Here is a 27,004-nt window from a genome sequence, read left to right on the forward strand (position 1 = left end):
AGGAGCCAGAGGACATCACGATGGAAGGGGTGCAGCTCTCTAACAGCAGTGGTGGACAAATCCATGCGGACGATGGGAAACCTAAACCTCTCAAGTTCACCAATGAGGCCATGGTCAGTACAGTTGGAGTATTTTAGGCTATGCAGTGTGAAAAGATTAAAAAAGGACTGTTTTCACCAGTGCAAGTCCTACCTAATGCTAGATCCTAGGAACCAAGAGCTGGAAGGACCATAGATGTAAAATCTTGTAAAGACAGGATTACACATTGGGAGAGGTTATTTGTACATGTTACATTATTAAACTGATATTAGTGATATTTGAAATTTTTTTACCTAATTATAGACACAAATTTTATTTCTTTTCAGGTCTTCAGGAATTTTATATTCCTCTCTAAATTTCTTGCATTAGACTGAAGTTAAATTTCCTAATAATTAGCCCTGAATCCTTATTAGATGTTTAGTGTTAGAATAAGTAGGATATAAAATATGGAACACTAATCTTCACCTTTAACCCTTGATACGGCTTCCTGTGGCCAGCTGTTTTTTGGGCTGTTTTGCAGACAGTTTTGTAAAGTAAAAAGTATATATTAGGAAGATGACTTGTGGTTATTAAATTATAGCCATTCCTCTGAACCTCTACATATTCCTGTAAGGGAACATATTAATTTGCTTACTTTTTGTAGTATCGGCTGGTCTCAAGTAAAGAACTGTTGTCTCTTCAAGATTTAGCCCATGAATAGCCTAGGAATGCTAGGAGACCATATTGTTGCAACCAGCGTGTGCACTATTTTAAAGTTTGTAAATTGATGTGCAGATGGACAAGGTGTTGGAACACGTCAGAGCCAACAACCTGGCGGGGCAGACAGAACTACCGTTGTTGGTCGACAGGCTGCTCAGTGAGTATAGTCATATATGTTACAACTAGTGATTTAGCAACAATTGCCATCAGATACTTGTATTGCAAGTTCTGATCAAGTTGGTGTTTTCCCAGAGTCAAATGTGTTAATGTAGAGCATAAAATCACGTTGAAACTTCTTATTCTTTCCAATAGAATTCTCTCAAATTAATTTTGCTGGAAGCTTTTTTTGTTCACTTGTGATAAGAAGGTGAGAATAGCACTCCAAAGAGGTTCTTTACACTTGCTTCTGAAGTGGCAGTGAAGGAAACAGGATTTTCTGGACATTTGCCATCGTTCAGTGATACAAGAAATCAGTAACACTATGTTTCGAGATCTGCAATCTGATCACATAATTACAAACTAGGCTAAAATAAACAAATCATACTAGAGCGTCGTGACATGCGTTGTTGTGTGTCAACTTCACTAACTCCAAAACATCCACTTAATGAAAAACTATACACAACACCAATTAAAAAACTGAACTACAGAATACAGGTCACAATAGGTCTGCATTCGTTGACCAACCACCGAAGACTGAAGTGACAGGATATTCAGGATGGGTAAGGTTGGAGAGGGGGGTTAGTAGAGATTCAATGAGCAGTGGTAGCGCACACATTTTCTCCAGTCTGTGACCTTGGAAGAAGGAAAGCTTTGTACCAGCCTCTCCAGTCATAGCATTCCCTCACCTTTAGCAACAAATTTTGACACTAAGAGAGCCATCTACTCCTACAGCCATCCTCCGCAGTGCACTAGACCTATTGATCAACCCTTGCACCCCAATTAGTGGTGTAGAGCTCTTGTTCTGATCCAACTCATTGGCTTCCATAGTTTTTATACAAACCAAAGTTTCAGGTTCCGTTCACGAAGTAACTTTTGATTTGCCACTGCAGGGAAAGGGAAGAATCATCTTGTGCTCTATAATAAGTTGCAGTAACGCTTCTGCTTGGGGCAGTGTAATTGTTAAAAAAATGTTCGCTGCAAATCAAAATCGGTGCAGTTGTGAAGTACAATCTGTAACGGTGAAAACCTTTAAACCAATTTATACATACGCCAGCAATTTATCTAAAAACAACATTTAATGTGCTGTAAATCATGGTATGTTATTACAACAGCCAGCTTTGATAGTCGCAAGGTGTCTTTTAAATAAAGGTGTTGTGATTAATTTGTCTCCAAAACACAACTCCCATAAGTATTTTGAGTTATACGTTAATAGGTTAAGTGCTTCAATAAATTTTAATCCAGATCATGTTTACTTATGATTCTCTGCTGAACCAAAGAACGTCACACACTTAAGACTAAGAACTTTTCATAAAATTTTTGGTCAAACAAAAAAATTTTATTTATTGCCTAATTACAAGTTCTCTAAGTGGTTATGTATTTGTTACTTATGTTTGAAATCTCATGTGATTGGTCACATAAATTGAATAACTTTACTCAGTTATTTACTTAACCCATTGGCCTAGTAGTTTTTCTGGTGCTGCATGGACCTGAACTAGCAATTAATTTTGCTGAAAGTGTAAAGGTTTTGTATAATTTTTATAGGAACCTAACTAATTAAGTTATTACCATGATTATTTTACCGTCATGTTTCTAAAAAACTAAGGTACACTTTTTACAACTATAAAATTAACTTTTATTTAGTTTTAAATTTACTAATAATGTTAATTATAACAAAAATGTTGGGTTTTTTATGTAAACAAACTTTAGTTTTAATTTTTTTTACTGTTAAAATTATTTACTATCTAAAAACTGAATATATATTATTGTTTAGTAACTCTTTGTCATGAAAAATAAATTATATACACATTTTTTTTTGAACATTTGTTATTTAAAAAAATTATATTTGAGTACTCACCAAGTGTAGTTTTTCCATCAGTTTGCACGGGTCGCAGATTTTGTAGCATTCACACACAATTTGCATATAAAAAACATAGAACTACACTAAAAAAATACACTGTAAAAATAAAAAATAAAAAAATAAAACTTCACAAACAAACAACGTTGTTTCTATTTTGCAGACTAGCCTTTAGCCTTGCAACAAAACAAAATTTTACCGAATATCACAAATAAATATTTAAATGGATATTATAAAACTACTGTAATAAACTTTCAATAATATTGTTGGAAGTGCTAGCCGTAATTTTATACGTAACATAATCCTAGTATCAACACAAAAAAAGCACTGGTAATAGATTACAATTATCGAAAAAAGTAATATTTTTCAGCCATAGTTGGCACACCTGAACTCACCAACAACTCAAAAGGTCTGCAGAAAGCGTATTGGCATACCATCTAATGGGAAAAACTATAAATACTTTAAATAGTACATCGCAACGTCACCAGATCGTGCAGCGCACGTGAGTCCAGGTTCGGTCCGTGCATCACTGCACGTGGTATATAAGTGAGTCTAGGCCAATGGGTTAAAAGGTGTGTCAAACTATCGTATACCTGTGAGTTACATTACAGAACACAGATGAGTTGGAGTTTCATGTCATCCTTGTCGTGTGCTTGCAGGTAGCAGTGGGTTTAGTCCGGTACTACCACAAAGACATCTGGGCAAGAGCAACGGTGGTCCTGGTCCGACACCAAGTCCCGACTCTGCCGTGTTCTCCTGCTACTCACCCACCGCCAGCCCCGTCACGTCCCGCCACACCTTACCCTCGTCCTCGTCCGGACTCAGTTCGCCCTTCACGCCCTCCCTCAGCCGCAACAACTCGGACGCCAGCCAGTACGGCGGCTCTCAACATTCCAGCTGCTACAGCCAAAGGTAGGAACACGTGTCCACACGTTCGTTTGGTAGAGATTTATTTCCAAGTGTTGCTGTTTTGAATTTTTTTAATAGTTCAAGTTTTCTTGTTTCATTAAAAAAATCATTTTATCTTTTAGTTTTTAAGAAAATTTGAATTATATTTTTTTTTAATTATTGTACGATTTAAAATAAATGACTTTTATCTTATAACTAAAAAACAAAAACAACAGTTTTATTGTAAAGTGCTATAATATAAATTATTTCTATCTAACCTTGGTTGGAATTAATTCCCTCTTAAGAAAAGTGGTCTGCTGAAACATTAGGAATGCAATAATTGTGTATTACACCATATTTATGAATGAGTTGTACAAGGATTAGCATTTATTGTTCCGCACTTTGAATTTAATTGTAGTCTTCAGAAATTTTATATGCTTTGTTTGCATACAGTGGGAAAATTTCAGATGGCGATGAATTAAATTTGAATTGGATAAGAGTAATGTTCAAAATATTGAGCTTTGTCTTTGCCCAGTCATCTAAAATAAGTTTGTTTAAACCAATTCAAATAATTAAATATAGAAAAGATCCTCCCCAAAAAGGAACACATACGTTTAAAGAATTAGGAGATTTAGGAGAAGTCTTATCCATGCTTAATAAAAAAGTAATAGACTTGTTGTAGAAAATCAAGTCATGATTCAGTCACCAGGACAAAGCCACGACCCATGCTGCATCCACTGTTGTCATTTTTGGGTAAGCGTGGCATCGCAGTGTTGAAACATCAACGTTGCTCTCCAAACCGTTCTCCTTGCAACAATTTACTCTTTCCAGAAGTAAAACTTGTAATGAAGAGAACAAGATTTAAGTCAGTTAAAACTCACAGTGTAAGAAAAGGAGATGGAAACTCTGAACACCCTCTCAGAAGAGAACTTGAACATTGCTGTGACAATTGTACGGAATGGTGTAAGAATTACGAAGGGGAGTGTGTTGAAGGAGATTCTTTTATGTTAATGTTGTAAAGAATTAAAATGAAGAACATGGCTATACCTAATCAGAGAAATGTTTTTGGCCATTCTTTGTAGAGAAGTATCTTCCTTTTCAATTGAAGAAGAGGATGTACTGATTATGAATTGTTTTCATAACTTTGATCATGAATCTGCGTTTTTTGTTTGGATGTTTGCAGATCACATATAATCCCCATAACATCCTCTATTGATGATTTCTAACATTTATTTTGGTGAATATTATTTGAAAATTTCATTAACGAGAGATTTGTAAAGGAAAAAGTTTTATTGATATTTTGTAATGGATATTCTTAACAGCTCTTAGAAAAGCAATAAAGGTTTTAGATTTCGTCTGTCTTATATTTATGTCATGTTACAGTTACTCGTCAGTGTCAGTGTCGCCAACCCAGTTCTCACCCACCCACTCGCCTATACAGGGGCGCCACCTTCACAGGCCCAACACAGGGTTCCCCTCTCCTGTGCTCAACTCGCGGCCTGGCCAGGACTTCACTGTTCAAGGTATATTTCTAATGATCTATCCCTTTTGTTTATTTTGATAAACCCCTTTAACGCCAGCACTAACCCTACCACTTTCGTTCACTTCTCTATAGTGCAGACGCCCACTTATATTAGATTTACAGGCTACATGATTATACAAAATGTCTTTTATTGTGAGATTATTTTGTTTGATACTATCAAATGGAGTGACATATTTTTTGTAAGATATTGTTTTTGTATTTTATACAGATTGGCATAAACAACTTTCGTTACAACTTAAAAACTTAAATTAAAAATGTTTAACCTTGATTACAAATCAAAAAGTAAAGCAGAACATATATATATATATATATTGTTTTAATGAATAATTTGTTTTCATATTTGTTCAAGATACCTAAAATATTAATATATATAGTATTTTATGTCAAAACTAGTACAAATTAATTCAAGTCTTGACTGTTGCATATTCTACTAATATAAGAGGTCTGTCCAATAAGTACGAGAACTTGTGCAAGCTAGTGACCATGACATGGACTGTAGTCCGGCCCACTAGTGGCTATAGTTGCCTGAGACCCAATGAGCCATCAGTGTTTGGGGGATCGTCGAACCATGCGTATGGTGCTTCTTGTGTTAGTTTCTGTTGTCCTTGTTTATACTGTTTGTCAAAAATGGTAATTGAAAAAAATCACAGGGCTTCGAATCAATATCAAATTTTTTGTAAGTTCGGTAAAAGTGATCAAGAAATTACTGAAATCTTGACAGCTGTTTACAGTGATAATTCTCCGAAGAAAACATCTGTATTCAAGTGGATTAAGCGTTTTAAAGATGGCAAGGATTATGTAAGGCCGGAACGACCTTCTTCCACATGTGTTGATGACAATATTGATTGTGTGCGGTCACTTGTCCTTACCGTTCATCGTAAAACTGTCCGAATGTTAGCTGATAACTGAATCTAGCAAAATCAACAGTGCAGGCTATTTTAACCAAATATTTGGGTTTAAAAAAGGTGTGCAAAAATCGTGCCTGAGCTGCTGACGCCAGATCAGAAGTTGAAAATATTGAAGTTGAAATTGTTTTACTGACGGAATATTCATTTGAAAATGATGCTGGATTTCTCAATAGTTTAATAACTGACGAATCATGGTTTTACGAGTATGACATTGAATTAAAATCGCAAAGCAAGGAGTGGAAAGCAAAAGATGAACCTCAAACTGAAAAATGAAGAAAAAGCCGATTAAAAATTCAAGTCATGCTCCTGGTTTTATTTTTAATGTTAAAAGGTGGTGTTTATCATAAATTTAATCATGAAGGACGAACAGTACATTTCGAATTCTACCTCACAGGTCTCAAGCGTGTGAGAGGTGTCATGCGTTGTGTGCGACCAAGTTTGACTCAAGGCGATGGGTGGATTCTTCACCATGACAATGTACCTTCACATTCAGCTTTGATTGTTCACCAGTTTCTGGCAAAAAAAACTTCAATCACCATCCTTGATCATCCTCCTTATTTTCCACATCTCGTCTCCTGCGACTTCTTCCTATTTCCAAAATGTAAAAATGTGATAAGGAGACATCACAGGGAAGATTTGGACAGAATAAAGCAAGAAACATTGAGAAAACCTAAAAGCCTAACTTCCAAGGGAACTTTGAACAGTGGAAAAGAATGTAGAATAAGTGCGTGGCAACTACTGGAGAGTGCTTTGAAGGGGCAAAATTGGTGTAGACTAAATTCCGAAATATAAAGTTTTTATGGCCTCAGTTCATGTATTTACTGGACAGACCTTGTACAAGTTGTGGATGTGTACCTGTGTTGAATGCTGTGGTGTTGTTGTGTAGGGGGAATGGTGTACGGAGTGAACAGGACCAGTTTGGCTACGGTGGAGGACAGCCCGCACGATTCCACTAGTATAGACGCCACCGGTGAGTTCCCACGCCAGAGCAGGCTTACGTTTACTTCTTAACGTAGGGATATGGAGGTACCACAGAAATGGAACATTTGACAACCATAGGGAGATTTGGGGTGGCAGGATTTGCCAGAATTTTGCCACATCAAACACTTCAAACTGTTTGTCTCTGTGGATGACTACTTAAAAAATATCCTCTTGTCTAACACAGGAAAACAGTTATTTAACAGTAGAAAAAGAATTTTTTTGTCCTAGGTCGAGGATACAAAAAATATTGTTAACCATAACAGTGGTAACGCTTAAAAGCAATGTGTGTACCAAAACTATAATATACACATTTCCATACTGAAACCGCTGTATCTTGAGATTACCAATTTTGTATTTATCGTACTTGTTTTTTAGAATAAATTTGTAATTTCTTTTGATTTAATTATGAAACATTTTTATAGTAGTAAAAATAGAAATCGGTACTACATGATCATTCCATGTGGTTCCAGAATGGGCAGTATTTTTAGTGTAAATAATAGCAGTCCAGAAATAACCTTTTCAACAAATTCCCCCGACATTCAAATATCACTCAGTTGATTGTTTCTGAGAGCGTGAGTTCAGTAACCATACTAAAATATTTGTTAAAGCCACCAGTTTTGAATTCAGTACCATTTCCATTGATGATCAGGCCTTACTTAGTAGTAAGATGATGGTGTTTGTGATACACAGATGAGGAGGACAGGATGTCGGTGCTGGCAGCGGAGTTGGTACAACAGTCCGGAGGTCTGGCGGCTCCGCCCGGTATCAGCAGACAGCAACTCATCAACAGGTGAGACCTCCGTACAAACATTAACCCTCCGAGCGTCAATATTTTTGATGACTCGGACTTATTTCAAACGTTTGCATAACATTTTGACGATAAACATTAATCTCTGTAAATCCATCTTACCGACGCTAATACCGGTCAAATCGCATTGTAACCTATACCGTCTGAAAAAAAATTATAAAACTAAAACATATCCTAGATCATTAGTAAAATAAAAAAAGTAAGTTGCATAGTAAGGAATTTGCCAGCTTGAAAAAAATCTTGTTGGATAATAAAACCAGCTGTGAATAGCACAAGACAGTGTACCAACATGTCAGACAATAATATTGTAGCACAATTCGTTTTTACAGTGCCAACTGCAAACTCTGTTATTATTTTAGTTGAAGTGATGCACAAAACAGCTGTTTTTATATGTAAACGGGACAGTCTTACTATGTTGAGCAATTGTGTAATCAAAATTAAATAAAATGTGTAAGTTTTAATTTTGTTTTCCATATGATAAATGGCTTTGCCCACTTATAAAATACGACTGTAAACAACCACTTCTGCTGCTAGTGATGAAAACTACTGTTATACAAGTTGAAAAACCTTACAGTATTTTTGAGTTAGGCGATACATTTATAAATGTACTTCCATCTTTAGATGGTTAAATTCCTAAAAACATAGGTGTACTTTGTTTTTAGAATGTTATTGTCATGTTCATTTTTGTTAACTACTTAGTCCTATTACAGTGTACAAGATAACGATAACAGTTTTATTTAGCATTTAGTCTTAATAAATAAATGAGATTTATTGAACAAAATTGGAACCTTTATAGTTTACAGAACTATACCAGTTAAGTATTTTTAGTGGTAAATTCTTTGGCATGTTTAATGGCGTGAAATGTGTGTGTGACCATTTGGAGGATTAAGTGTACCATCTCTTGGCTCACCATACCAACACTGAAGTATTCTGGATTTTTAGCTTTATCAGCAGTGTTTTCATGTATGTGAACTGAAAAACTTGGATGATGGTCATTATTGAACTTCATCAGCTCATATATAACCAGTAATAAATAACATCTTCAGAGTAAGAGGTGAGTTGTGTTGTCGGGTGAAACTGTAACTTACAGAGAATTGTTGCCTCAGCCCGTGCCCGATCTGTGGGGACAAGATCTCTGGGTTCCACTACGGGATATTCTCGTGTGAGAGCTGCAAGGGATTCTTCAAGCGTACGGTGCAGAACCGCAAGAACTACGTGTGCCTGCGCGGCTCGTCCTGCCCTGTCACCATCGCCACGCGCAAGAAGTGTCCTGCGTGCCGCTTCGACAAGTGCCTTAACATGGGCATGAAACTTGAAGGTAGCGTTGATATGTCCAGCCTGTACAGGGTGTGCCACAAAGGTTGGGCTGGCCATGCATTTTCAGATTTTATGTGTGATTCTAAGCTAAAAATGAAGAATAACTTTTTCCAATTTCCACTTTGCTTAGCCGCTAGCCTCCATTTTGTATTTTTTATTAACTAATTATTATCTCTAAAACTAGTAAAGCTAAAGAAACCAAATTTGGTGCATAAGTTTGGAATAGGTAAGAGGAAAATTAAAAAAAAAAATGTTACTTTAGTTAATATTAACAAAATGGCGTCTAATAAAAAGCGTACCTTTAAAGTGGTCGTGCTCGCTTATGCCTAGACGGATTCCGTTGAAACTGGTATCATTGGAATTGCAATAAAATTCTCCAAATAGTTGGTGTCTTGTAAACTTTTTATAACTATTCTGTTTTTTATTATTTGTCTTTAAAATTTTTCAACAGATGCTAATTTGGCAATAATAAAGAAAATAACACAATTGTTTCTTCTTATTTTCCTCTTACCTATTCAAACCTATTTACCAAATTTGGTTTCTTTAACTTTACTGGTTTTAGAGATAATAATTAGTTAATAAAAAAATACAAAATGGCGGCTAGCGGCTGAAGAAAGTCGAAATTTGAAAAAAATGTTCTTAATTTTTAGCTTAGAATCATACATAAAATCTGAAAATGCATAGCCAAACCAACATTTATGTTACACCCTGTATACTGTCACATGTTTTCTACTTATGGTATTTGTTCAGAATATTATTTATGATGTAACTATAAACAGTGCTTTATAGTCTACTCAAATTTGCTTTCATCCTAAATTAAAGAGAGGTAAATATAATTTTTAACTTATACTGACGATGATAATATTTTTTTATGTTTTATTCTTTGCAAACAATTTACAACTACATCCTAATAGCCAAATCAGATTTTTCGTTAGTTATTTTTGTTGAATGGTTTGAAGGGCTAATAAGATGTCGGACATTTGGAATTGTTATATGTTACAATAATGTAACACTACCTTTCAATATCTGTAATGTTGTCTTTTTTACATTTGAATCAGAGAGCAAATTTCAGTTCTCAAAATGTAGGGTTCTGTTTTTCTCTCAAATCAACCAAGGTGAATACAAAATACTTAGTATTTTTCTCAACTGTCTTAGATTAATGATAGTTACGTTCAATTTTGAATTGTAGATTTTTAAATCGATTCAAAAAAAAATTTGAACACAGGAGATTTTGTTGTTGTTCTGCCTTTAAAGCATGTAGTAATGTTATTAACATTATTGTATTACCATTTTATGCTGGATCGATTAACTGAAGTTGTTGACATATATTAGGAACAGAATTGGCCCAAAAGTAATCCCTGAGGGATGCCTTTGGTCACTTTGATCATTTTTGATACAGCACCCGTGACCTCCACGCACAAGTGTCTAGGCACATGCGATGAAACCCACTTGTGTACTATCAGTTGTACAAACCTTGAAAGAAATCTAGAAATATGTAGGTATGCATTGTGCTTCCTCAATCGAGATTCATTCCTGAAGTAATGTGATGTGTCTGCTACAGCTATCAGAGAGGACAGGACGAGGGGAGGCCGTAGCACCTACCAGTGCTCCTACACCCTGCCCGCCAGCCTGGTGTCGGCCCCTGGAGCCGCTGACAGCCCCCGCCTGGACCCCACGGCGGGCGTCAAGCTGGAGGCGGGGGAACCTCCTAATGCTAGGCTAGTGCCTCCTCTCCTCCAGGTCAGTTCCATCAGGGTTTAGTAATTATCTTACAATTTTTGAAAATTTAGATGAACTAAATTATTTGTAATTGTTTGTTAACTAAATCAAGTGCAAATTATCTAGTAGCCAATCGTGGTTTAGGTGAATAGTTTTTATGAAATAATTCACGTTGTTCACGAAAGTACCTGATGTGTTGTGTTTACAGGAAATCATGGAGGTAGAACACTTGTGGCAGTACAACGAGACTGAGCACAGTAGCAGCGGGAGCAGTGGTGGGGGGCGGGGAGCCGGTGGGGGCACCAACCACAGCGGTGGGGGCCCCGACTTTCTCTCCAACCTCTGCAACATCGCGGACCACCGACTGTACAAGATCGTGAAGTGGTGTAAATCGCTTCCTCTCTTCAAGAATATCACGGTTGGTCTTCTTCTTTGTATATGATTATTTGTAGAATTAATGTGACTTTAGTTGGCAACAACAGACTTTCACAAGGTGTTTTTATAAATCTATCCTTTTTTCACATGGCCGGCTTCGCATGTGAACAACACCAACATGATACACTTCTTAAATCACTTAATAGTGTCTAAAACAGTGACACTAGAGAAATGGACCTTTAGAAAACCACAATTACCAACAACTTTAGACTAAATTAATTTAGTTATAAGTGTTCAGTAGTTATTTCTACTTTTAGAGTTATGGCAATAATAAAACAATCAGAAAAATTGACTGTTGACTGTCTAGTAACAATACCGGAGAAAAAAGGATGGTCGTCCGGAAGTAATGTTATATTTATCGAGTCTACCAGTACATTTTCCCAAGATACAAAGAAAATGTCTCCAAACTCTGTCAGAAAGATCTTGGCAAAATGTTTTATGGGGTGTTGTAGGTGTGATTTTGGTTGATTCCTCGAAGGCTCAAGAACCAATGCAGAACGATATTGTGAAACATTGCAGAAACTTGACGGGTGATTAAAAAAAAGTGTTAAGGAAACTGAGCTAAGAAATGTCATGACAACAACGTACGCCCACAGTCAAATGTATCTGACACCTTTGGGATAGGAAATGTTTGATCATCCTCCTTATAGGCCAGATCTAGCGCCAAGTGACTACTACATTTCTCCAGCAATGAAAACTTGGCTTGCACAATATTTTTATAGCGATGTCGAACTACACACCAGCCATCAGTAGATAAGATCTCAGAGGGTAGATTTCTTCAAAGTTGGAACCGAAAAACTTGTGTCATGCTATGATAATGCCTAAATTTGAATAGAGATCATGTTAAAAGATGTTTATGAATGTTTTCCTTTTAATTTCTTTATTTATTATTTTAAACATCTGTTATTGACTTGTATGAAGAAGCTTGTATGAAAAACCTTGAGTGTAACTTGATCCCCTGTGTCGTCAGATTGATGACCAGATCGCACTGTTGATCAACGCGTGGTGCGAACTTCTGCTGTTCTCGTGCTGTTTCCGCTCCATGAGCTCGCCCGGGGAGATCCGAGTGTCGCTGGGCAAGTGTATCTCCCTGAGCCAGGCAAGAGAGCTAGGACTCGGTCCTGCCATCGAGCGCATGCTCAACTTCACCGAGCACCTGCGGAGGCTCAGGGTCGACCGATACGAGTACGTTGCTATGAAGGTCATCGTGCTTCTTACTTCTGGTGAGCTCTCACATCTAACATTTACTTATATTTTTAATGTAAACTACATATAGGTTAAAAATAAAACACTGTACTCACTTTAAATTAATTTTGATACTATGAACCAGTTGTATCGGTGGCTATATTCATTCAACTCCCATAAGAATAATGTAAAATATTATGCACTTTTCGATCTTATATTTAGCCGTAGAATTATGGGAGTGATATGTCATTGAATGGAAAGAAAGTTGTGAATAAAGTCGTGAAACAAGAAGTAGAAAAGAAATCATCACGGAAGAAGACCTTGAAAGCTTAGTTTTGTGTTGGATAATTAATTGTTCATGTATGCCTCGAATGTTGCAGATGCAAGTGACCTCAGGGAGCCAGAAAAGGTGAGAGCATCACAGGAGAAGGCCTTGCAAGCCCTCCAACACTACACTCTGGCCCACTACCCTGACATTCCCTCCAAGTTTGGCGAACTGTTGCTGCGGATACCTGACCTGCAGCGGACGTGTCAGGTACCAGATTATCCACTTTGTATATTTGTTTAAGAACATTTGCTATGGAATAACTTACTTTTAATTTTTCCTGCAATTGAGTATGTAATTTTAGAATATGATGAACATAAAGTTGTTATTAAATTGCCACATCAACTTTTATTCTTTCCGGTTGGTCCACAAAATTCGAAAATTCACACATTATGGAGCTCTTGGCTTTTCCTAGTGCGCCAGGCGCGGCTCTGGACTGTTGTCTTAACCTCACCCCCCTGGACATTGTCATTCGGGCTATGGCCAGGAGGAGTGCCTACTGTCTTCAGCAGATGGGACTCTGGTCGGGCTGCAGCGGTGGGCACTGCAGAATTAGCACCCTGATACAGGAGGATGTTCTGCACATGATCTCTGATCAGATGCCACAAAAGTTTTCTTTTGACAAACCCTTTAGGATTATTGTACCCTCTAGGGATGATTGGTCAGAGGGAAGGAAACCTCTTCCACCAGCGGAGTTCGAATGGTTCACAGACGGCTCTAAAACAAAAAGCGGCACAGGATCTGGAATTCTGGGAGTGAGACCATGTAGGGAGCTGGTGGTCCCTATGGGTCCGTATCCGACAGCCTTTCAAGCGGAGGTTGCAGCTATTATGGAATGTGCTCGTGAGAATCTTCGTCTGCGATATAGGAGCAATATAGACAGTCAGGCAGCGCTGATGGCGCTGGACTCTTGCGTGATCAAATCCAAACTGGTTTGGGATTGCTATCAGACCGTTTCCTCCCTTGCCAGAATCAACAATGTAACTGTTTGTTGGGTTCCTGGCCATGAGGGGATTCTTGGGAACGAAAGAGCTGATGCCCTGGCCACCAGAGCTCAGCAACAATTATGACGGGCCCTCAACCGTTCTGCGGTGTTCTAGAGTTGTCTCGAAATAGATTCGCGCGGAGCATGAGAGAAGGTGGAGGTTGCACCCGGGTTTTAGAATGAGTAGAATGGTATTACAGTCACCTTCCTCCAGGGTGGCTTCGGACCTTCTCTCATTAAACAGATCAATGTCTTCTCAGGTTATTGGTCTCATTACGGAGCATGGTCACCTGAGGAAGCATCTACACAGAGTTGGCATCCTTCAGGAGGATCCGCTCTGTGGAAGGTGTAATGAGCAGGAGGAGACTGCTGAGCACCTGCTCTTTGATTGCCCTGCAATAGCAAGAGAGCGGTATGCCATCTTTAGTAGTTTGGACAGGGGTGGTGAATTTTCCCAAGAGGACTTGATAGGTTGTTTTCGGCGGTTTGTGGAACTGCTGAAGTTGTAGACTGGTGGGCCTCATGGTGTGTTTCCGGGGTTCGCAAAAAGCCCTTGAGGCTTAAGTGCATGGCAGTAGGCCGCCCCAAGGGAGGAAAAAATGGAGCTCTTAGTCGTTATCATGAGCATTTCATTTTATAAACATCTATTAAAAACGTTTAATTTTTAACAAAGATTAAATTGAATAGTTTTATTCATTTACCATAACCTAACTGCTTGTTTTATCGCGCGAATTGCCAGACTGCTCAGGGCAGTGTTGCCTCGTAGTGACAACGAATGGCAACAAACTAACCCAGTTCAGAACTGCTCAGAGCTCGGCAACTCACTCACTACTGTGACAACTGATCACGTCGGGACTACTGCAAAAGATACTTTGTACCGTACGTCTGTCCTGAGAGTATAATTTACCGCAAACCGAAAGCCCCCAGTACAGGTTTCTGTCACATGTACTTTTACAATACGGATATTTAACTCAACGCAGTTATCGCCATTCCTGGTGCAAAGTACTCGGACTAGTTTAGCAGTAACAATAACTGGAATATATACCTGATCATCTTAAAGTGCTGTGTAACGTTGAGTCTGAATCAGTACGAGGACATTTTGTACTTGGCTACTGAAGTACCGGGTACATGTAGAAGCCACAAGAAATATTAAGAACTAACCTCACTTTCGTAGTTGCTGCGTGATAGTAAAATTAAAATATTTAGCGTTTTCAATAAAATTTAATCTTACATGTGTACTGCCATGTATTTCGTAATTTAAATAGTTAAAAAGTTTGAATTTATATGTTTAATTATGGTTAATTTCAATGTTCCAACATAAATGTTATTTTTAGTAACCTAGGTGGCTAACAGGGCCGAAATACGGCCGGACCTAATCCCTGCGCTTTGAAACTACTTGGACCTAGCCACAATTTGGTGATACTATATTATTAACACCCTTCGTACTTATGGTGTTTCTGGTGTGCAGGTGGGCAAGGAGATGCTGTCCATCAAGAACAAGGAAGGGGAAGGCCCCAGCTTCAACCTGCTGATGGAGCTGCTGCGCGGGGACCACTGATACCAACTGCCACTAGTGAGTCAAACAGTTCGCTTTTAACACGGGTGGGAAAAGCTAAAGAATAAAACTGTGTAATAAATGGCAGCTCGTAACTGTGTGAGAAAATAATACTTAGCCGAATCATTTCCACATTGTTATTGCAGGGTTGGAATCACCTAGTTTACCATGGATACTTCAGGTTCTGCAGGTGGTGCAGTGAGCCCCTGAGGGTCCTAGGAGACCCCGTGCTCTATAAGCACTATATTGATTCTTAAATCGTTCCACTGTCTTCATGTCGGTCGCATATTTTACACAATGCCTCCACAAAACATCTAACAAAGGCATCACAATTTTCTTAGGCGTTATAATATTGAGAACAGTACAAACCTATAATTACACCCTACTAATAAAAAGATCTAATACAAATATCAAACTAAATAAGATAATTGTATGGTATGGATTTTAATATTCTTCTTATGAGGCAAAAATTAAAACTTTCGCCAGTGTTGGCTCTTCTTTGTAGCTTTATTACGTTGGACCTATCAGTCTGAATGAAAATATGTATATTGGCTCAACTAGAAAGTATATAAGATGCTCAGAATAAGTGGTGTGAGAATGTGAAATTGAGAACTGAAAGCTGGAAGGTCTAAAACTAACGGTTAATTACCAATTGTAATATAAACTATAATTTGTAGCTACCTAATATCTGATCTTAAAACTTGTGATAAGATTCTTAGTAAAATACAAAGGCTATCCAGAAATAGGTTAGGTTTTAATATAATTAAAAAACAAAGTACAAGAAAAATTTGTATTATTATACACTTGAAAGGAACACTAAAATACTATTTTTCAACATAGTCACCATACAAATTTAGGAACTTATCGTAGCGGCGAACTAGTTTTGAAATTCCAGCGTTATAAAATTGCGCCACCTGAGACTTCAACCAGGTAGTCACACCCTCTTGCATTCCACGTCATCACAGCACTGCGTCGCACCCAGGCCTTCATTGCTGAGAACATGTGGTAGTCACTGGGTGCAAGGTCTGGGCTGTAAGGCGGATGTGGTAACACCTCCCGCTTAAATTCATCCAGATTTGCTGTGTGTGGTCGGTACCCATCTTGCACAAAATTTATAGTAACCTAACTTCTGCGTAACAATTTTGTGTATCAAACTCCTTGAAATCTGAGGAAAACTAAGTGAGAGTTCTGTTATGAATCGGCAGTATGTAATCATCTCATCAACTTTAGAGAAAATTTCATTGGTCACAATGCTTGGCCATCCACTTCATTCGTCATCATGCACATTAGTTCGGCCATTTTTAAACCTAATACATCATTGACGCATTTCACCGTCAGTAATCACATTGTTCTCATAAACTTCACAGAGTTGGCGATAAATCTCATTTGGTTTTTGTTTTTAGCCAACAAAAATTGTATTACCGACTGCACTTCACAAATCGTGGGATTTACAATTGCTGCATCAAATATTTTAAACTGCTATTGTAAAACAACAAGGAGCAACAGTAACCTCTCACTAGCACGGATGGATAGCCACTGAATGGAGAAATGCCCTGATATCAAAATGGCCGTGATAGTCCTGCTCCTAGCGTCTACAGAGCAAAACGTAATCTACTTTCTGGATAACCCTCGTACAATAGATTGTTAAGAAATTTTATGTTGCTTTCGGGTTTTCTAAAAATGTTACCAAGTGCGACTGTGTTGTTGCAGGTGCCTTACTCAGCGGGCAAGACCACACCATGGCAACTTCTGGCCTACATCGACCAGATAGTATTCTTATTTTGTATCAAAAATATTATAAACATGGTTCTGTTTTGTGGCAGATTCCATCTTTTGTAAATATAAAGTATGTAAGATGTAGGAGGGTTTGTGAAACCCGTTTTAGTATTATATCATGTGAGAATGTACGGTTGATCTTTTGTTACAAAAGTGTTTGAATAGATAAATTAACTGTAATTAAATTTTTATATATTTTATGTAAAAATAAGAACTGTTATTTGGCGAAGAGACTCGTCTCGGAATTGTGTTCGCCAATTCTTAGTGTGGCCGCTTTCAAAAAGCAGCTTTTTATACTTTTTAAAGTTTTTTTAGAAAATATAAAATAATATAAATAAATATATCGCTTTACGTTGAGAGTGTCCGAGTTGACAATAAACTTGTACAGTGTTTCTTCTCCAGTATTCTCGTCTAAGTCTTGTCTACTGCTTTACCGTTCTTAGGGTGTTTGCTGACTGAGTTGTGTTTCCTATTGGTTCTCAGCACTAATCTATTCATAACAATACAATATCGTGTGATGAAACATTTTGCTTATCAAACTGCCACGAGAGGTTGTAACATTAGCTTTATTTAAACTGGACTAAAAAAATAAAAATGATCTAAACCCTCGAGAGCTGAGAACGAGTAGGAATCATTTTATTGTTTAATTCAGCAGCCTGTAAAACCCCCTGTTATAAGCCATATAGAGGATATTATTTTAAAAATATATATCTTGTATTTTTTGCCAATCAAATTGTTTTTACTAAAATTTATTTAGATTTAATTTGTTGTTTGATTTTTATTGTAAATCATTATTATCGATAAGTTATGTAAAAATTCCAAAAGATGTAATTTAAAAATTGTTGAAATGTTATTAGATGCGTTATTTTCAGTTCTATTTGTAAAATTGTGTATACTGGTGATGGCCATACGTTTACGTTTACTTGTAGTGTGGTGGACACCGACTCCCGAGGGGTCCAGCTTTATTGTAAACTCTTATCGTTGTAATCTGTTGTTTGTGATGGCCGTGACTCGTGCCACCAGGATCGTAAAGCCATGTTGAGTTCCTCAGTGTTAAATTTACCCACCATTACGTGAAGATTATAACACATTTTCAGTTTTCCGTTACTTTCTTGTGTCTGAAAATTGTCTTGATAATATTTGTCCTCTTTGCTTCAAGTTATCGGTAGCAATATCTTCAGACTGCTAACTTTTTATCGTAGTTTCTCCTCCGCACAGATAATGGCTGAACCCCCTCGTGTGTTGTGAGGGTCACAGGTTCGAGTCTGTCATTAATGTCAATTAAACTTGATTTTCTTTTTAAAAATTCGGTGGTCAAGTACTTTTATTTTTCGTTACGTTGCTCAAATTGTTTTCTGCAATGACAATTGTTACCTTTACAATCTATCCATACACAAAATACCAAATAAAAATCTAATGCCTTCAAACTATTGAAATAGCTTTGCAGAATTTCAAAGAAGGTTCGAAACTATCCAGACAATCATTTGTTTAACTCGTTTCAAAAACTCGCTCCCACATCAAAAGTGTCTCAAAAATTGATTTTTTGGAAAAACGTTGACAAGAACTCAGCTGGCTCAGTTCTTACTTTCAACCAAACAGAACATATCAGGCTTACGTGTTTGTTGCGAGATTTTTACCTTATTTTTTTCTTAATTCCACTTTTTCAAGAGTGTTGTAGGTCTACAACTAGTTGAGCTTTCTCTATGTATCCAGCAGATCGTAATAATGATTGGAGTTATGCCCCAACCGGATGCCATTTATTAATGTACTGTACTTAAGAAAATATAAAAAGTGTCAGAAAATAATTATAAAAAATATTTGTTGAGGTTAAGTTTTGTCTGGCTGGCTTGCACAATTTCATAATGTTCGTATTATAATATTATAGTTTAATTATAAACACTTGTTTTACTAAAAACTGCAAGATTTTTAAAATTCTCTATGTACTGATGTAGTGTGTTAAGTAAGCAAATGTGTTTTAAAACGTACAATTAGTTTCTGGTTATTTTATTCATTAATTTATTTATACTTTTTAATGTCTCCCTTATTGAGAACTGAAGAAAACAGTTTGGATTTTGTGTAAAAAATACTTAGAATGCAGAATTTTGTTTTTTGTGTGATATTAATAAAACATAATTTACCTTTTGTGTGTAATTAATTCAGCTTTATATATTTTACATAATTTGTGATATTATAAATGAAATTATAAAATTTATATACTTATATTATATTTATAAACAAAATTATTTTCTTCTGTATACATAATAATGGAGTAATATACAATATAAGTTATGTATTTTTATAATTTCTGTAGCTACACAAATTGCTTGTTTGGACTTTATGTAAAACTAGTGTTACACTGAACAATACTGGTATTTTTTTAGATGTGTTCTTAATTTTTTTATGATAATGCTCTGATTGTAACGTAATTTAAAAAAATTAGTGTTACAAAAGTAATAATATTATATTAAAATTACGTGATATGATTATATTTTTATCGTTAATTTTTTGGTTGTTTTGCATCTGTTACATAGCATCTTTTTATTTGATACTTTGTTTTATAATAATTCTTTGATCGTAACGTAACTTTGAAAAATTTGTTTTACAAAATTAATGATAACGTTACGTTATTTATTAAAGTTAGGTTTTTTAATGATTATATTTTTACCGTTAATTTGTTGTTGTTTGCGTCTGTGACCGCGTGTATGAGGCAGTGAGTCTAAGCCAGCCAGACGCCAACCGTCGGTTGCTCAATGTACTTACACAGAACTCCAGTAGTATTACGAAACCACTGCCAGTATTAACGAGGCGGTCGACTGCCATTGTTTCAGTCTTCCACCACTGACACCTCTGCCCTCAATAAACATTTTATAATTCTTCAGTAAAATGTGTTGTGTTCCATTTCCTCTCCTTTCTGAGATTTTTCAGCAGATGAACTACAAGACTACGCAAATTTTACAAAGAAACGTTTCCGATGAAATTTCGTGTTGAAGTACAAGACTACACCAATTTTACAAAGAACGTTTCCGATGAAATTTCGTGTTGAAGTACAAGACTACACCAATTTTACAAAGAAACGTTTCCGATGAAATTTCGTGTTGAAGTACAAGACTACACCAATTTTACAAAACATAAAACATTAAAAACACCAACTGGAAATTGGTATGATAATTTTAAAATGATTTTTATGAAAATGAGCAATAACGATTTTGTATTTTTTTATGTGAATTCATTAGCGAGCTAAATAATTGATGAAATAATGTACAAAATAATAAGAATGGCAAATAATAACACTTGGGTGACAGTTATATATCAATTGTATTCTATACCAGAATATTATAAAATTGAATATTGATCTAAATGATAAATTAAAATTAATAGCATCAATTATCCTAAAACTGTATATTATTATAAAATGAAAGTGGCTTTGTATTGTTTTCACACGTAAGCTATTTAACCAATTATGCTGAAATTTTACATGGATATTCTTACGGTCCTTTGGATGAATATAGGCCTATTCTTATTTTGAAAATCCCTCAGACTACACCTGACTGGTCGCCAAAGCAGCATAAAAAATCCCATCTTGGTCTTTAAAATTGTGGAATATGAAAGAACCTGTTAACTGTAATCATTCTTTGTAAACATTTTATTATTACTGCACGACCACATCTTGAAAAAAACCAATATTTTCAATTTGTTTACATTTTTATAGAGTGAAAGCATAACAAAAGTAACAACACTTCTTGGTAACAAGTCTAATTACTAACTAATTAATATATTTATGATTTTACCTATTCTGGACGTAGGCCTACTAAATTGGAAATGTGTATTTCTAAGGAATTTGGTTTCCTTAGATATTATGAGCACAAGTGGCATCACAAAGCATTACAGGAGACACTAAATTCAAGTTTTATGACAAAATAATAGAGGTGACATCACTACCATTCCTCACTGCTGAGTTATGCGATACTGATATAATTCCTAGACTGGACCAAGGAAATGTATGATACAGCGAACATGGATTGGGAAACAAGAAACTTTACTGTATCATGTATTATCTTTACAAATGGATGGCAACTGTCATAATGTAAGTATTTAGAAAACTACTGTTTTGAATTCCACCTCATTACAAAACTATGTATAGGTCTATACATTGTTCCTCAGGGCAAAATATCATCCTCCAATTTTGCGTTAGAAATAGAATTAATTCGAACTAGAAGTGAAAACCTATAATAAGAATTACTCACACTTTTGTTTAACTTCTGGTTCTCTTAATCATGAGCGCTGTAAAATGGGTAACTGATGCACGAATTCCATTTTTAAATATCATAGGACCCTTCCTACTACATCACAAGTGCTTTCAGTAAGAAGACTATTAAGTTCGACTTTGGAATCCCTCTGCATTGATCTAAAAGAGTTCAAATGCTATTGAATTCATGGGAGCCATTCAATTAAATACACGGAATGTTGCATAGAAATTGCAGGGAAGCCACGGGTATTTGTTTTTAAATGAATAATTTTGAAACAGATGAGATTATAATGAACACTGTGTCGTAAACACAATGAATAAGTAAAAATAAGTAATTTTTAGTATTATATATTGTTCCAGTCAATTCCGGTTTTTTCTATCGTTGGGTTCTAGCATTGATAACTTTACGTCTACGTCAGTTGTTTATTTCTGAAAATAGTTCTTTACAACATAATAACTAATTTTATTATATTATTCTAAGATGTTTATTTCCTGTTACACAACTGGACCTATTTCTCTAACCGTTAATAATCAGAAGCCAGTTTAGCTATTTGCCGATGTTTTACTTATTTTTGTCAACAAACTTTTTCGTCTTATCTCACGAGCAATGTTTACTGAAATAATTATTTCAGAATGGGTAATGCAGATTAAAAATTCTAAAAAGCATATTTTTATTGAATGTTCAGAATCGGAACTATATCTTGTATTTTGTTGGTTTTATGTGTCGGTAGGCGAGGGTATTAATATTGTATATTAATATATGTATTAATATTGTGAGTGGAAATAAAGGGTACGATTATTATGACTAGATTGAATTTAATGGTAGATGAAGTGTGGGTATTTTTATCTGTATATTTGAAGCAGCCTACCAGAAATGTATAGAGAACATTTTGTGTTGTTATTTTAATGGTTATTTAATTTGCAGAAGGTGTTGTTCAGTTAGAGCTCAAGGCTGGTTGTATCAGTCGGTGACAGGTTTACAATTTATTTTAACATTAGACCTATCGTATTTCTAACATGTCTAGGCTGGTGATGGATTTCATTTAATATGGATAGAGGAAGTATATGAGTTTGGATTAGTGCTAAATAGTAATTAGTAGTAGCATCTGTGTATCACTGTAGTGATAAAAATGAAAGTTGGTATTGATAGTTGGGTATTGCGTGGGAGGCCGATACTTGAGTGATGAAAGTTGGTATTGATAGTTGGGTATTGCGTGGGAGGCCGATACTTGAGTGATGAAAGTTGGTATTGATAGTTGGGTATTGCGTGGGAGGCCGATACTTGGGTGATGAAAGTTGGTATTGATAGTTGGGTATTGCGTGGGAGGCCGATACTTGAGTGATGAAAGTTGGTATTGATAGTTGGGTATTGCGTGGGAGGCCGATACTTGAGTGATGAAAGTTGGTATTGATAGTTGGGTATTGCGTGGGAGGCCGATACTTGAGTGATGAAAGTTGGTATTGATAGTTGGGTATTGCGTGGGAGGCCGATACTTGAGTGATGAAAGTTGGTATTGATAGTTGGGTATTGCGTGGGAGGCCGATACTTGAGTGATGAAAGTTGGTATTGATAGTTGGGTATTGCGTGGGAGGCCGATACTTGGGTGATGAAAGTTGGTATTGATAGTTGGGTATTGCGTGGGAGGCCGATACTTGAGTGATGAAAGTTGGTATTGATAGTTGGGTATTGCGTGGGAGGCCGATACTTGGGTGATGAAAGTTGGTATTGATAGTTGGGTATTGCGTGGGAGGCCGATACTTGGGTGATGAAAGTTGGTATTGATAGTTGGGTATTGCGTGGGAGGCCGATACTTGAGTGATGAAAGTTGGTATTGATAGTTGGGTATTGCGTGGGAGGCCGATACTTGGGTGATGAAAGTTGGTATTGATAGTTGGGTATTGCGTGGGAGGCCGATACTTGGGTGATGAAAGTTGGTATTGATAGTTGGGTATTGCGTGGGAGGCCGATACTTGGGTGATGAAAGTTGGTATTGATAGTTGGGTATTGCGTGGGAGGCCGATACTTGGGTGATGAAAGTTGGTATTGATAGTTGGGTATTGCGTGGGAGGCCGATACTTGGGTGATGAAAGTTGGTATTGATAGTTGGGTATTGCGTGGGAGGCCGATACTTGAGTGATGAAAGTTGGTATTGATAGTTGGGTATTGCGTGGGAGGCCGATACTTGAGTGATGAAAGTTGGTATTGATAGTTGGGTATTGCGTGGGAGGCCGATACTTGGGTGATGAAAGTTGGTATTGATAGTTGGGTATTGCGTGGGAGGCCGATACTTGGGTGATGAAAGTTGGTATTGATAGTTGGGTATTGCGTGGGAGGCCGATACTTGGGTGAATCCACACAATCTGGGCATCAGCTGAGTACAATCCCATCGTACGTCTCACGTTTTAGTAAATATCTTGTACTGATCTAAAACAAACATTTATTTAGGTTTTGTAGCAATATAGCAGTTTTTCCATACAGTAGGTCGTCATTCACAGTGATTTTTGAAGCCTTCAGATACTTTTGTTTGTGCTGTGATAATTTGTTTCACAGTAAAACAAATCTGTTTGTACACAATCGTTGAGAACCATGTTGAGTTTGCGTGTTTGTTGGCTGCCCCAAACAGAACTGCTCTGTGAATAATTTGTAATATATTAATATTACATCAAAGGTTCCTCTTGAATCAAAAATACTTATGTATTTTACTACTTTTAAATGGAGTATAAGACTGATACAAAAAATGTTGTATAGAAATGTAGACTAGACAATATTATCATACTGGGAAGTGACTGGAGAGAGATACCCACCTGTGTGTAGATGCAGTCAGCTGTGGTAGACGTGCGCAGGCCTGTACAGTGTTTTCTTCACTCATTTGTTTTGCGTAGTATGACAGAACAAGCGGAAAAGCGATATTGGATCAGATTTTTTCTTGTAAATTGCATTAATCTCTTTAGTTTATCAATATTTCTTCTTAGATTTGAAAGATTTGGTGGTTCTAGAGTTGAAACCATTCAGTAAATGCAACTGGTTTTCAAAGAAGAAGATTTGAGTGTGACAAAAATAAAGTTTTTTTTTTCTTAGGACAAGAAGCTTATAAATTGCACTTAGTCATGTAAAAAACTTTACGCCGCTTCCGGAGTGACAGGATATTCAGGATGGGTAAGGTTAAGGGGTAGGGGCCGCCTCATATCGAAATCCATGAGGAAGAATTAGGGCACTAATCTCAAAATCATGTCCTCCCAGAAGAAGGGGAGGCCAGCTCTGAACCAGTGTCTCGAGTCAAAGCAGGCAGGAGTGGCACACCCTTGTTGAGGTTAGAAAGAGTCTTTGACTCTTAGGGAGCCCCACCAACTCCAACAGTCATTTCCTGCAGTAGACCCTTGCACCCCAGAATCTCGACATTTGTGGTTAGTGATGTCTCCAGTGGTAGGTTTAAACCAGCTGCTAGAAGTGAACCCTGCCGGGTTTAGAATTGGTGTTAGAATACACACAGAGTGACCATAGCTTTCTCAAAGCAGTCATAATTGATGAATCGTGGGTGTATGTATATGACCCAGACACCAAAAGTGCAGACTTCCTTGTGGAAACGTACATAACCACGTCAAAGCACCTACAGCTTGAAGTAAAAATAGTTCTTCAAAAATATACAAGAGAGTGTCAGACTATTACTTAGAAGTTCTACATTACATGATGCAATACGACAAATTTATTGTGAAACAAGGAGACTTAGTAGCTTTATCAAGACAATGTTCCAGTTCATTCCTTTCACCTCTTTCACAACTTCTTGGCAAAATACAGCATCCTTTGGATAATGCAGGACGTTTGTGTCTTCCTTACTTTATATTTGTGTCCTCCGAATCTGAGACTTACAGAAACCAATCAAATTTGAGATTTAGATTAACATTATAGATTGTCTTAGTCCAGAGGCTCTTCTCCAGTTTAAAAATCTAATCCTATTTCCCCAATCTTTTACTAGAGTTTTGCTGTAGGAGGAAGCTACTCCACAGCCTGGCTCTTGCTCTATGATAAGGGTTTTTGTACCTATTTTGGCAAGGGTATCTGCTTTTTCATTTCCCTCGTGGTCTGGCACCCAGTAGAGTGTAACTTTGTTCCTCCTTGCTGGGTACTTTCTGAACACACTAGTATTCATTATTACAAAATTTCACATTGTTCTTACTGTATTGTTAAGATTTTATTTGACTTAACACAATCTGACATATCCTCAGTGGTTGGGGTTGGACGTTTCTATTCAGAGGTAAATGCTCTGGAATTCTACACAGAAAGTAAAAAGAACTCTAAAACGAACGGTGGAAAATAACTTGTTCCACACTCCTTTAACACTGAGACCTTACCAAGTAGTGCTCCTGCACCATATAAGTCTAATTCTACTACTACTACTACTACTACTAGTAGTAGTAGTATCACCATGTTTGATAGTTTTATACCCAACTCTAGCTGACATTTTAATACGCTAACATGACATAAGACTGGTTTTTTATGGGTGTTGTAAAATGTGTTTACTTTCTAGTTTATCAAGCTTTCTTGTACTGAAATATTGTCGTTTTATTACGCCTCTCTCTCTTTTTCTAGACACAACTCAACACATTCTTGAGTAGAAGTAACAGAGTAATGTTCCCAAACAACAATATTAAACGAAAATGCAGTTATAAAATGGAAATGACGAAATTTGTAATATAATACACTGATAAAAATAATTGAAGCATCTAATTGTAGTGATATTTAAGCTTTTGGCATTTTTGCAAAAATGGTTTGCCAAAAGCTAGCATAAAGCTCTTGCTATTTCAACCAATGAGCTTTTTCTGCTTGAAATGTGTATTTAACCATTTGGGTTAAAAGGTCAAAAAATAATTTCTGATACTGAATCATTAACAAGTTGACTCTTACAAGAAGGACTTTATGTGGTAATGGGAAATACTCCAAACTAAATAAAGATTGCAAAATAAGCTTTTGATTAGCCAAATCTATCTTCACTCATTCAGCAGTTAAGACTTCAATGAATAGGTCTGGAACCCTTAACAGAGGGGGCAAAAAGTTAACTATGTTATATCCATCATACATCATCCTCTATTTCCTTACACTTTTTTCATATGATTAAATATTCGAATACATAATGTTTCTATGAAGTTTGAATTGGTTTTACATTCAGTTGTGAAATAATAACTTAAACTGTTGGTTTAATTTCAGTTGTTATACTTAGATGGTTGGTGTGTGATCAGGTATCATCTGTTTCCGGTTGGTTTACACCTATTGGCCAAAGCGGAAGGCTTCTAAACCAAGCATGGAGTCTCTTTTCTTTTGTTATCCCACAACAAACCTTGCAATGTCTCATACGAAACCATCACACTGTAATCGTTATTAATGTGGTTTATATTCTGCGGAAGTATATTTTAACGTTTTACAAGAATTGAGACCGGGTAAAGTTCTTATCTTATCTACTCCCGGCCATCAGTACCTGCCTCGGTGCTGCCCAATACTGATTGCAACGACAGAAAAACGTCCCTCAAGATAGGGTCTGAGTAAAAACGTCCGAGAGAACAAACAAATATTAAAATGTAAACAAAT

At 36.6% G+C, this 27,004-nt stretch overlaps 1 protein-coding gene across 2 annotated transcripts in view; it reads left to right on the plus strand.

Moving 5' to 3' along the window:
- The window catches only part of LOC124360878 (nuclear hormone receptor FTZ-F1 beta), a 98,495-nt gene extending 78,434 nt beyond the window's left edge, over positions 1-20,061 (plus strand). For both annotated transcript variants that reach the window (XM_046814853.1, XM_046814854.1), the window contains exons 7-19: positions 3-113; positions 814-895; positions 3,412-3,664; positions 5,024-5,163; positions 6,978-7,061; positions 7,763-7,862; positions 8,987-9,198; positions 10,759-10,937; positions 11,125-11,334; positions 12,322-12,574; positions 12,917-13,071; positions 15,315-15,419; positions 17,112-20,061. In XM_046814853.1, the coding sequence (XP_046670809.1) occupies positions 3-113; positions 814-895; positions 3,412-3,664; positions 5,024-5,163; positions 6,978-7,061; positions 7,763-7,862; positions 8,987-9,198; positions 10,759-10,937; positions 11,125-11,334; positions 12,322-12,574; positions 12,917-13,071; positions 15,315-15,404 (1,869 nt within the window). In that variant the 3' untranslated portion in view covers positions 15,405-15,419; positions 17,112-20,061. The remainder of the gene's footprint in view (positions 1-2; positions 114-813; positions 896-3,411; positions 3,665-5,023; positions 5,164-6,977; positions 7,062-7,762; positions 7,863-8,986; positions 9,199-10,758; positions 10,938-11,124; positions 11,335-12,321; positions 12,575-12,916; positions 13,072-15,314; positions 15,420-17,111) is intronic.
- The last annotated feature ends 6,943 nt before the right edge of the window (positions 20,062-27,004 follow it).

The sequence above is a fragment of the Homalodisca vitripennis genome, chromosome 4, assembly GCF_021130785.1.
Source record: "Homalodisca vitripennis isolate AUS2020 chromosome 4, UT_GWSS_2.1, whole genome shotgun sequence".
Taxonomy (NCBI): Eukaryota; Metazoa; Arthropoda; class Insecta; order Hemiptera; family Cicadellidae; genus Homalodisca; species Homalodisca vitripennis.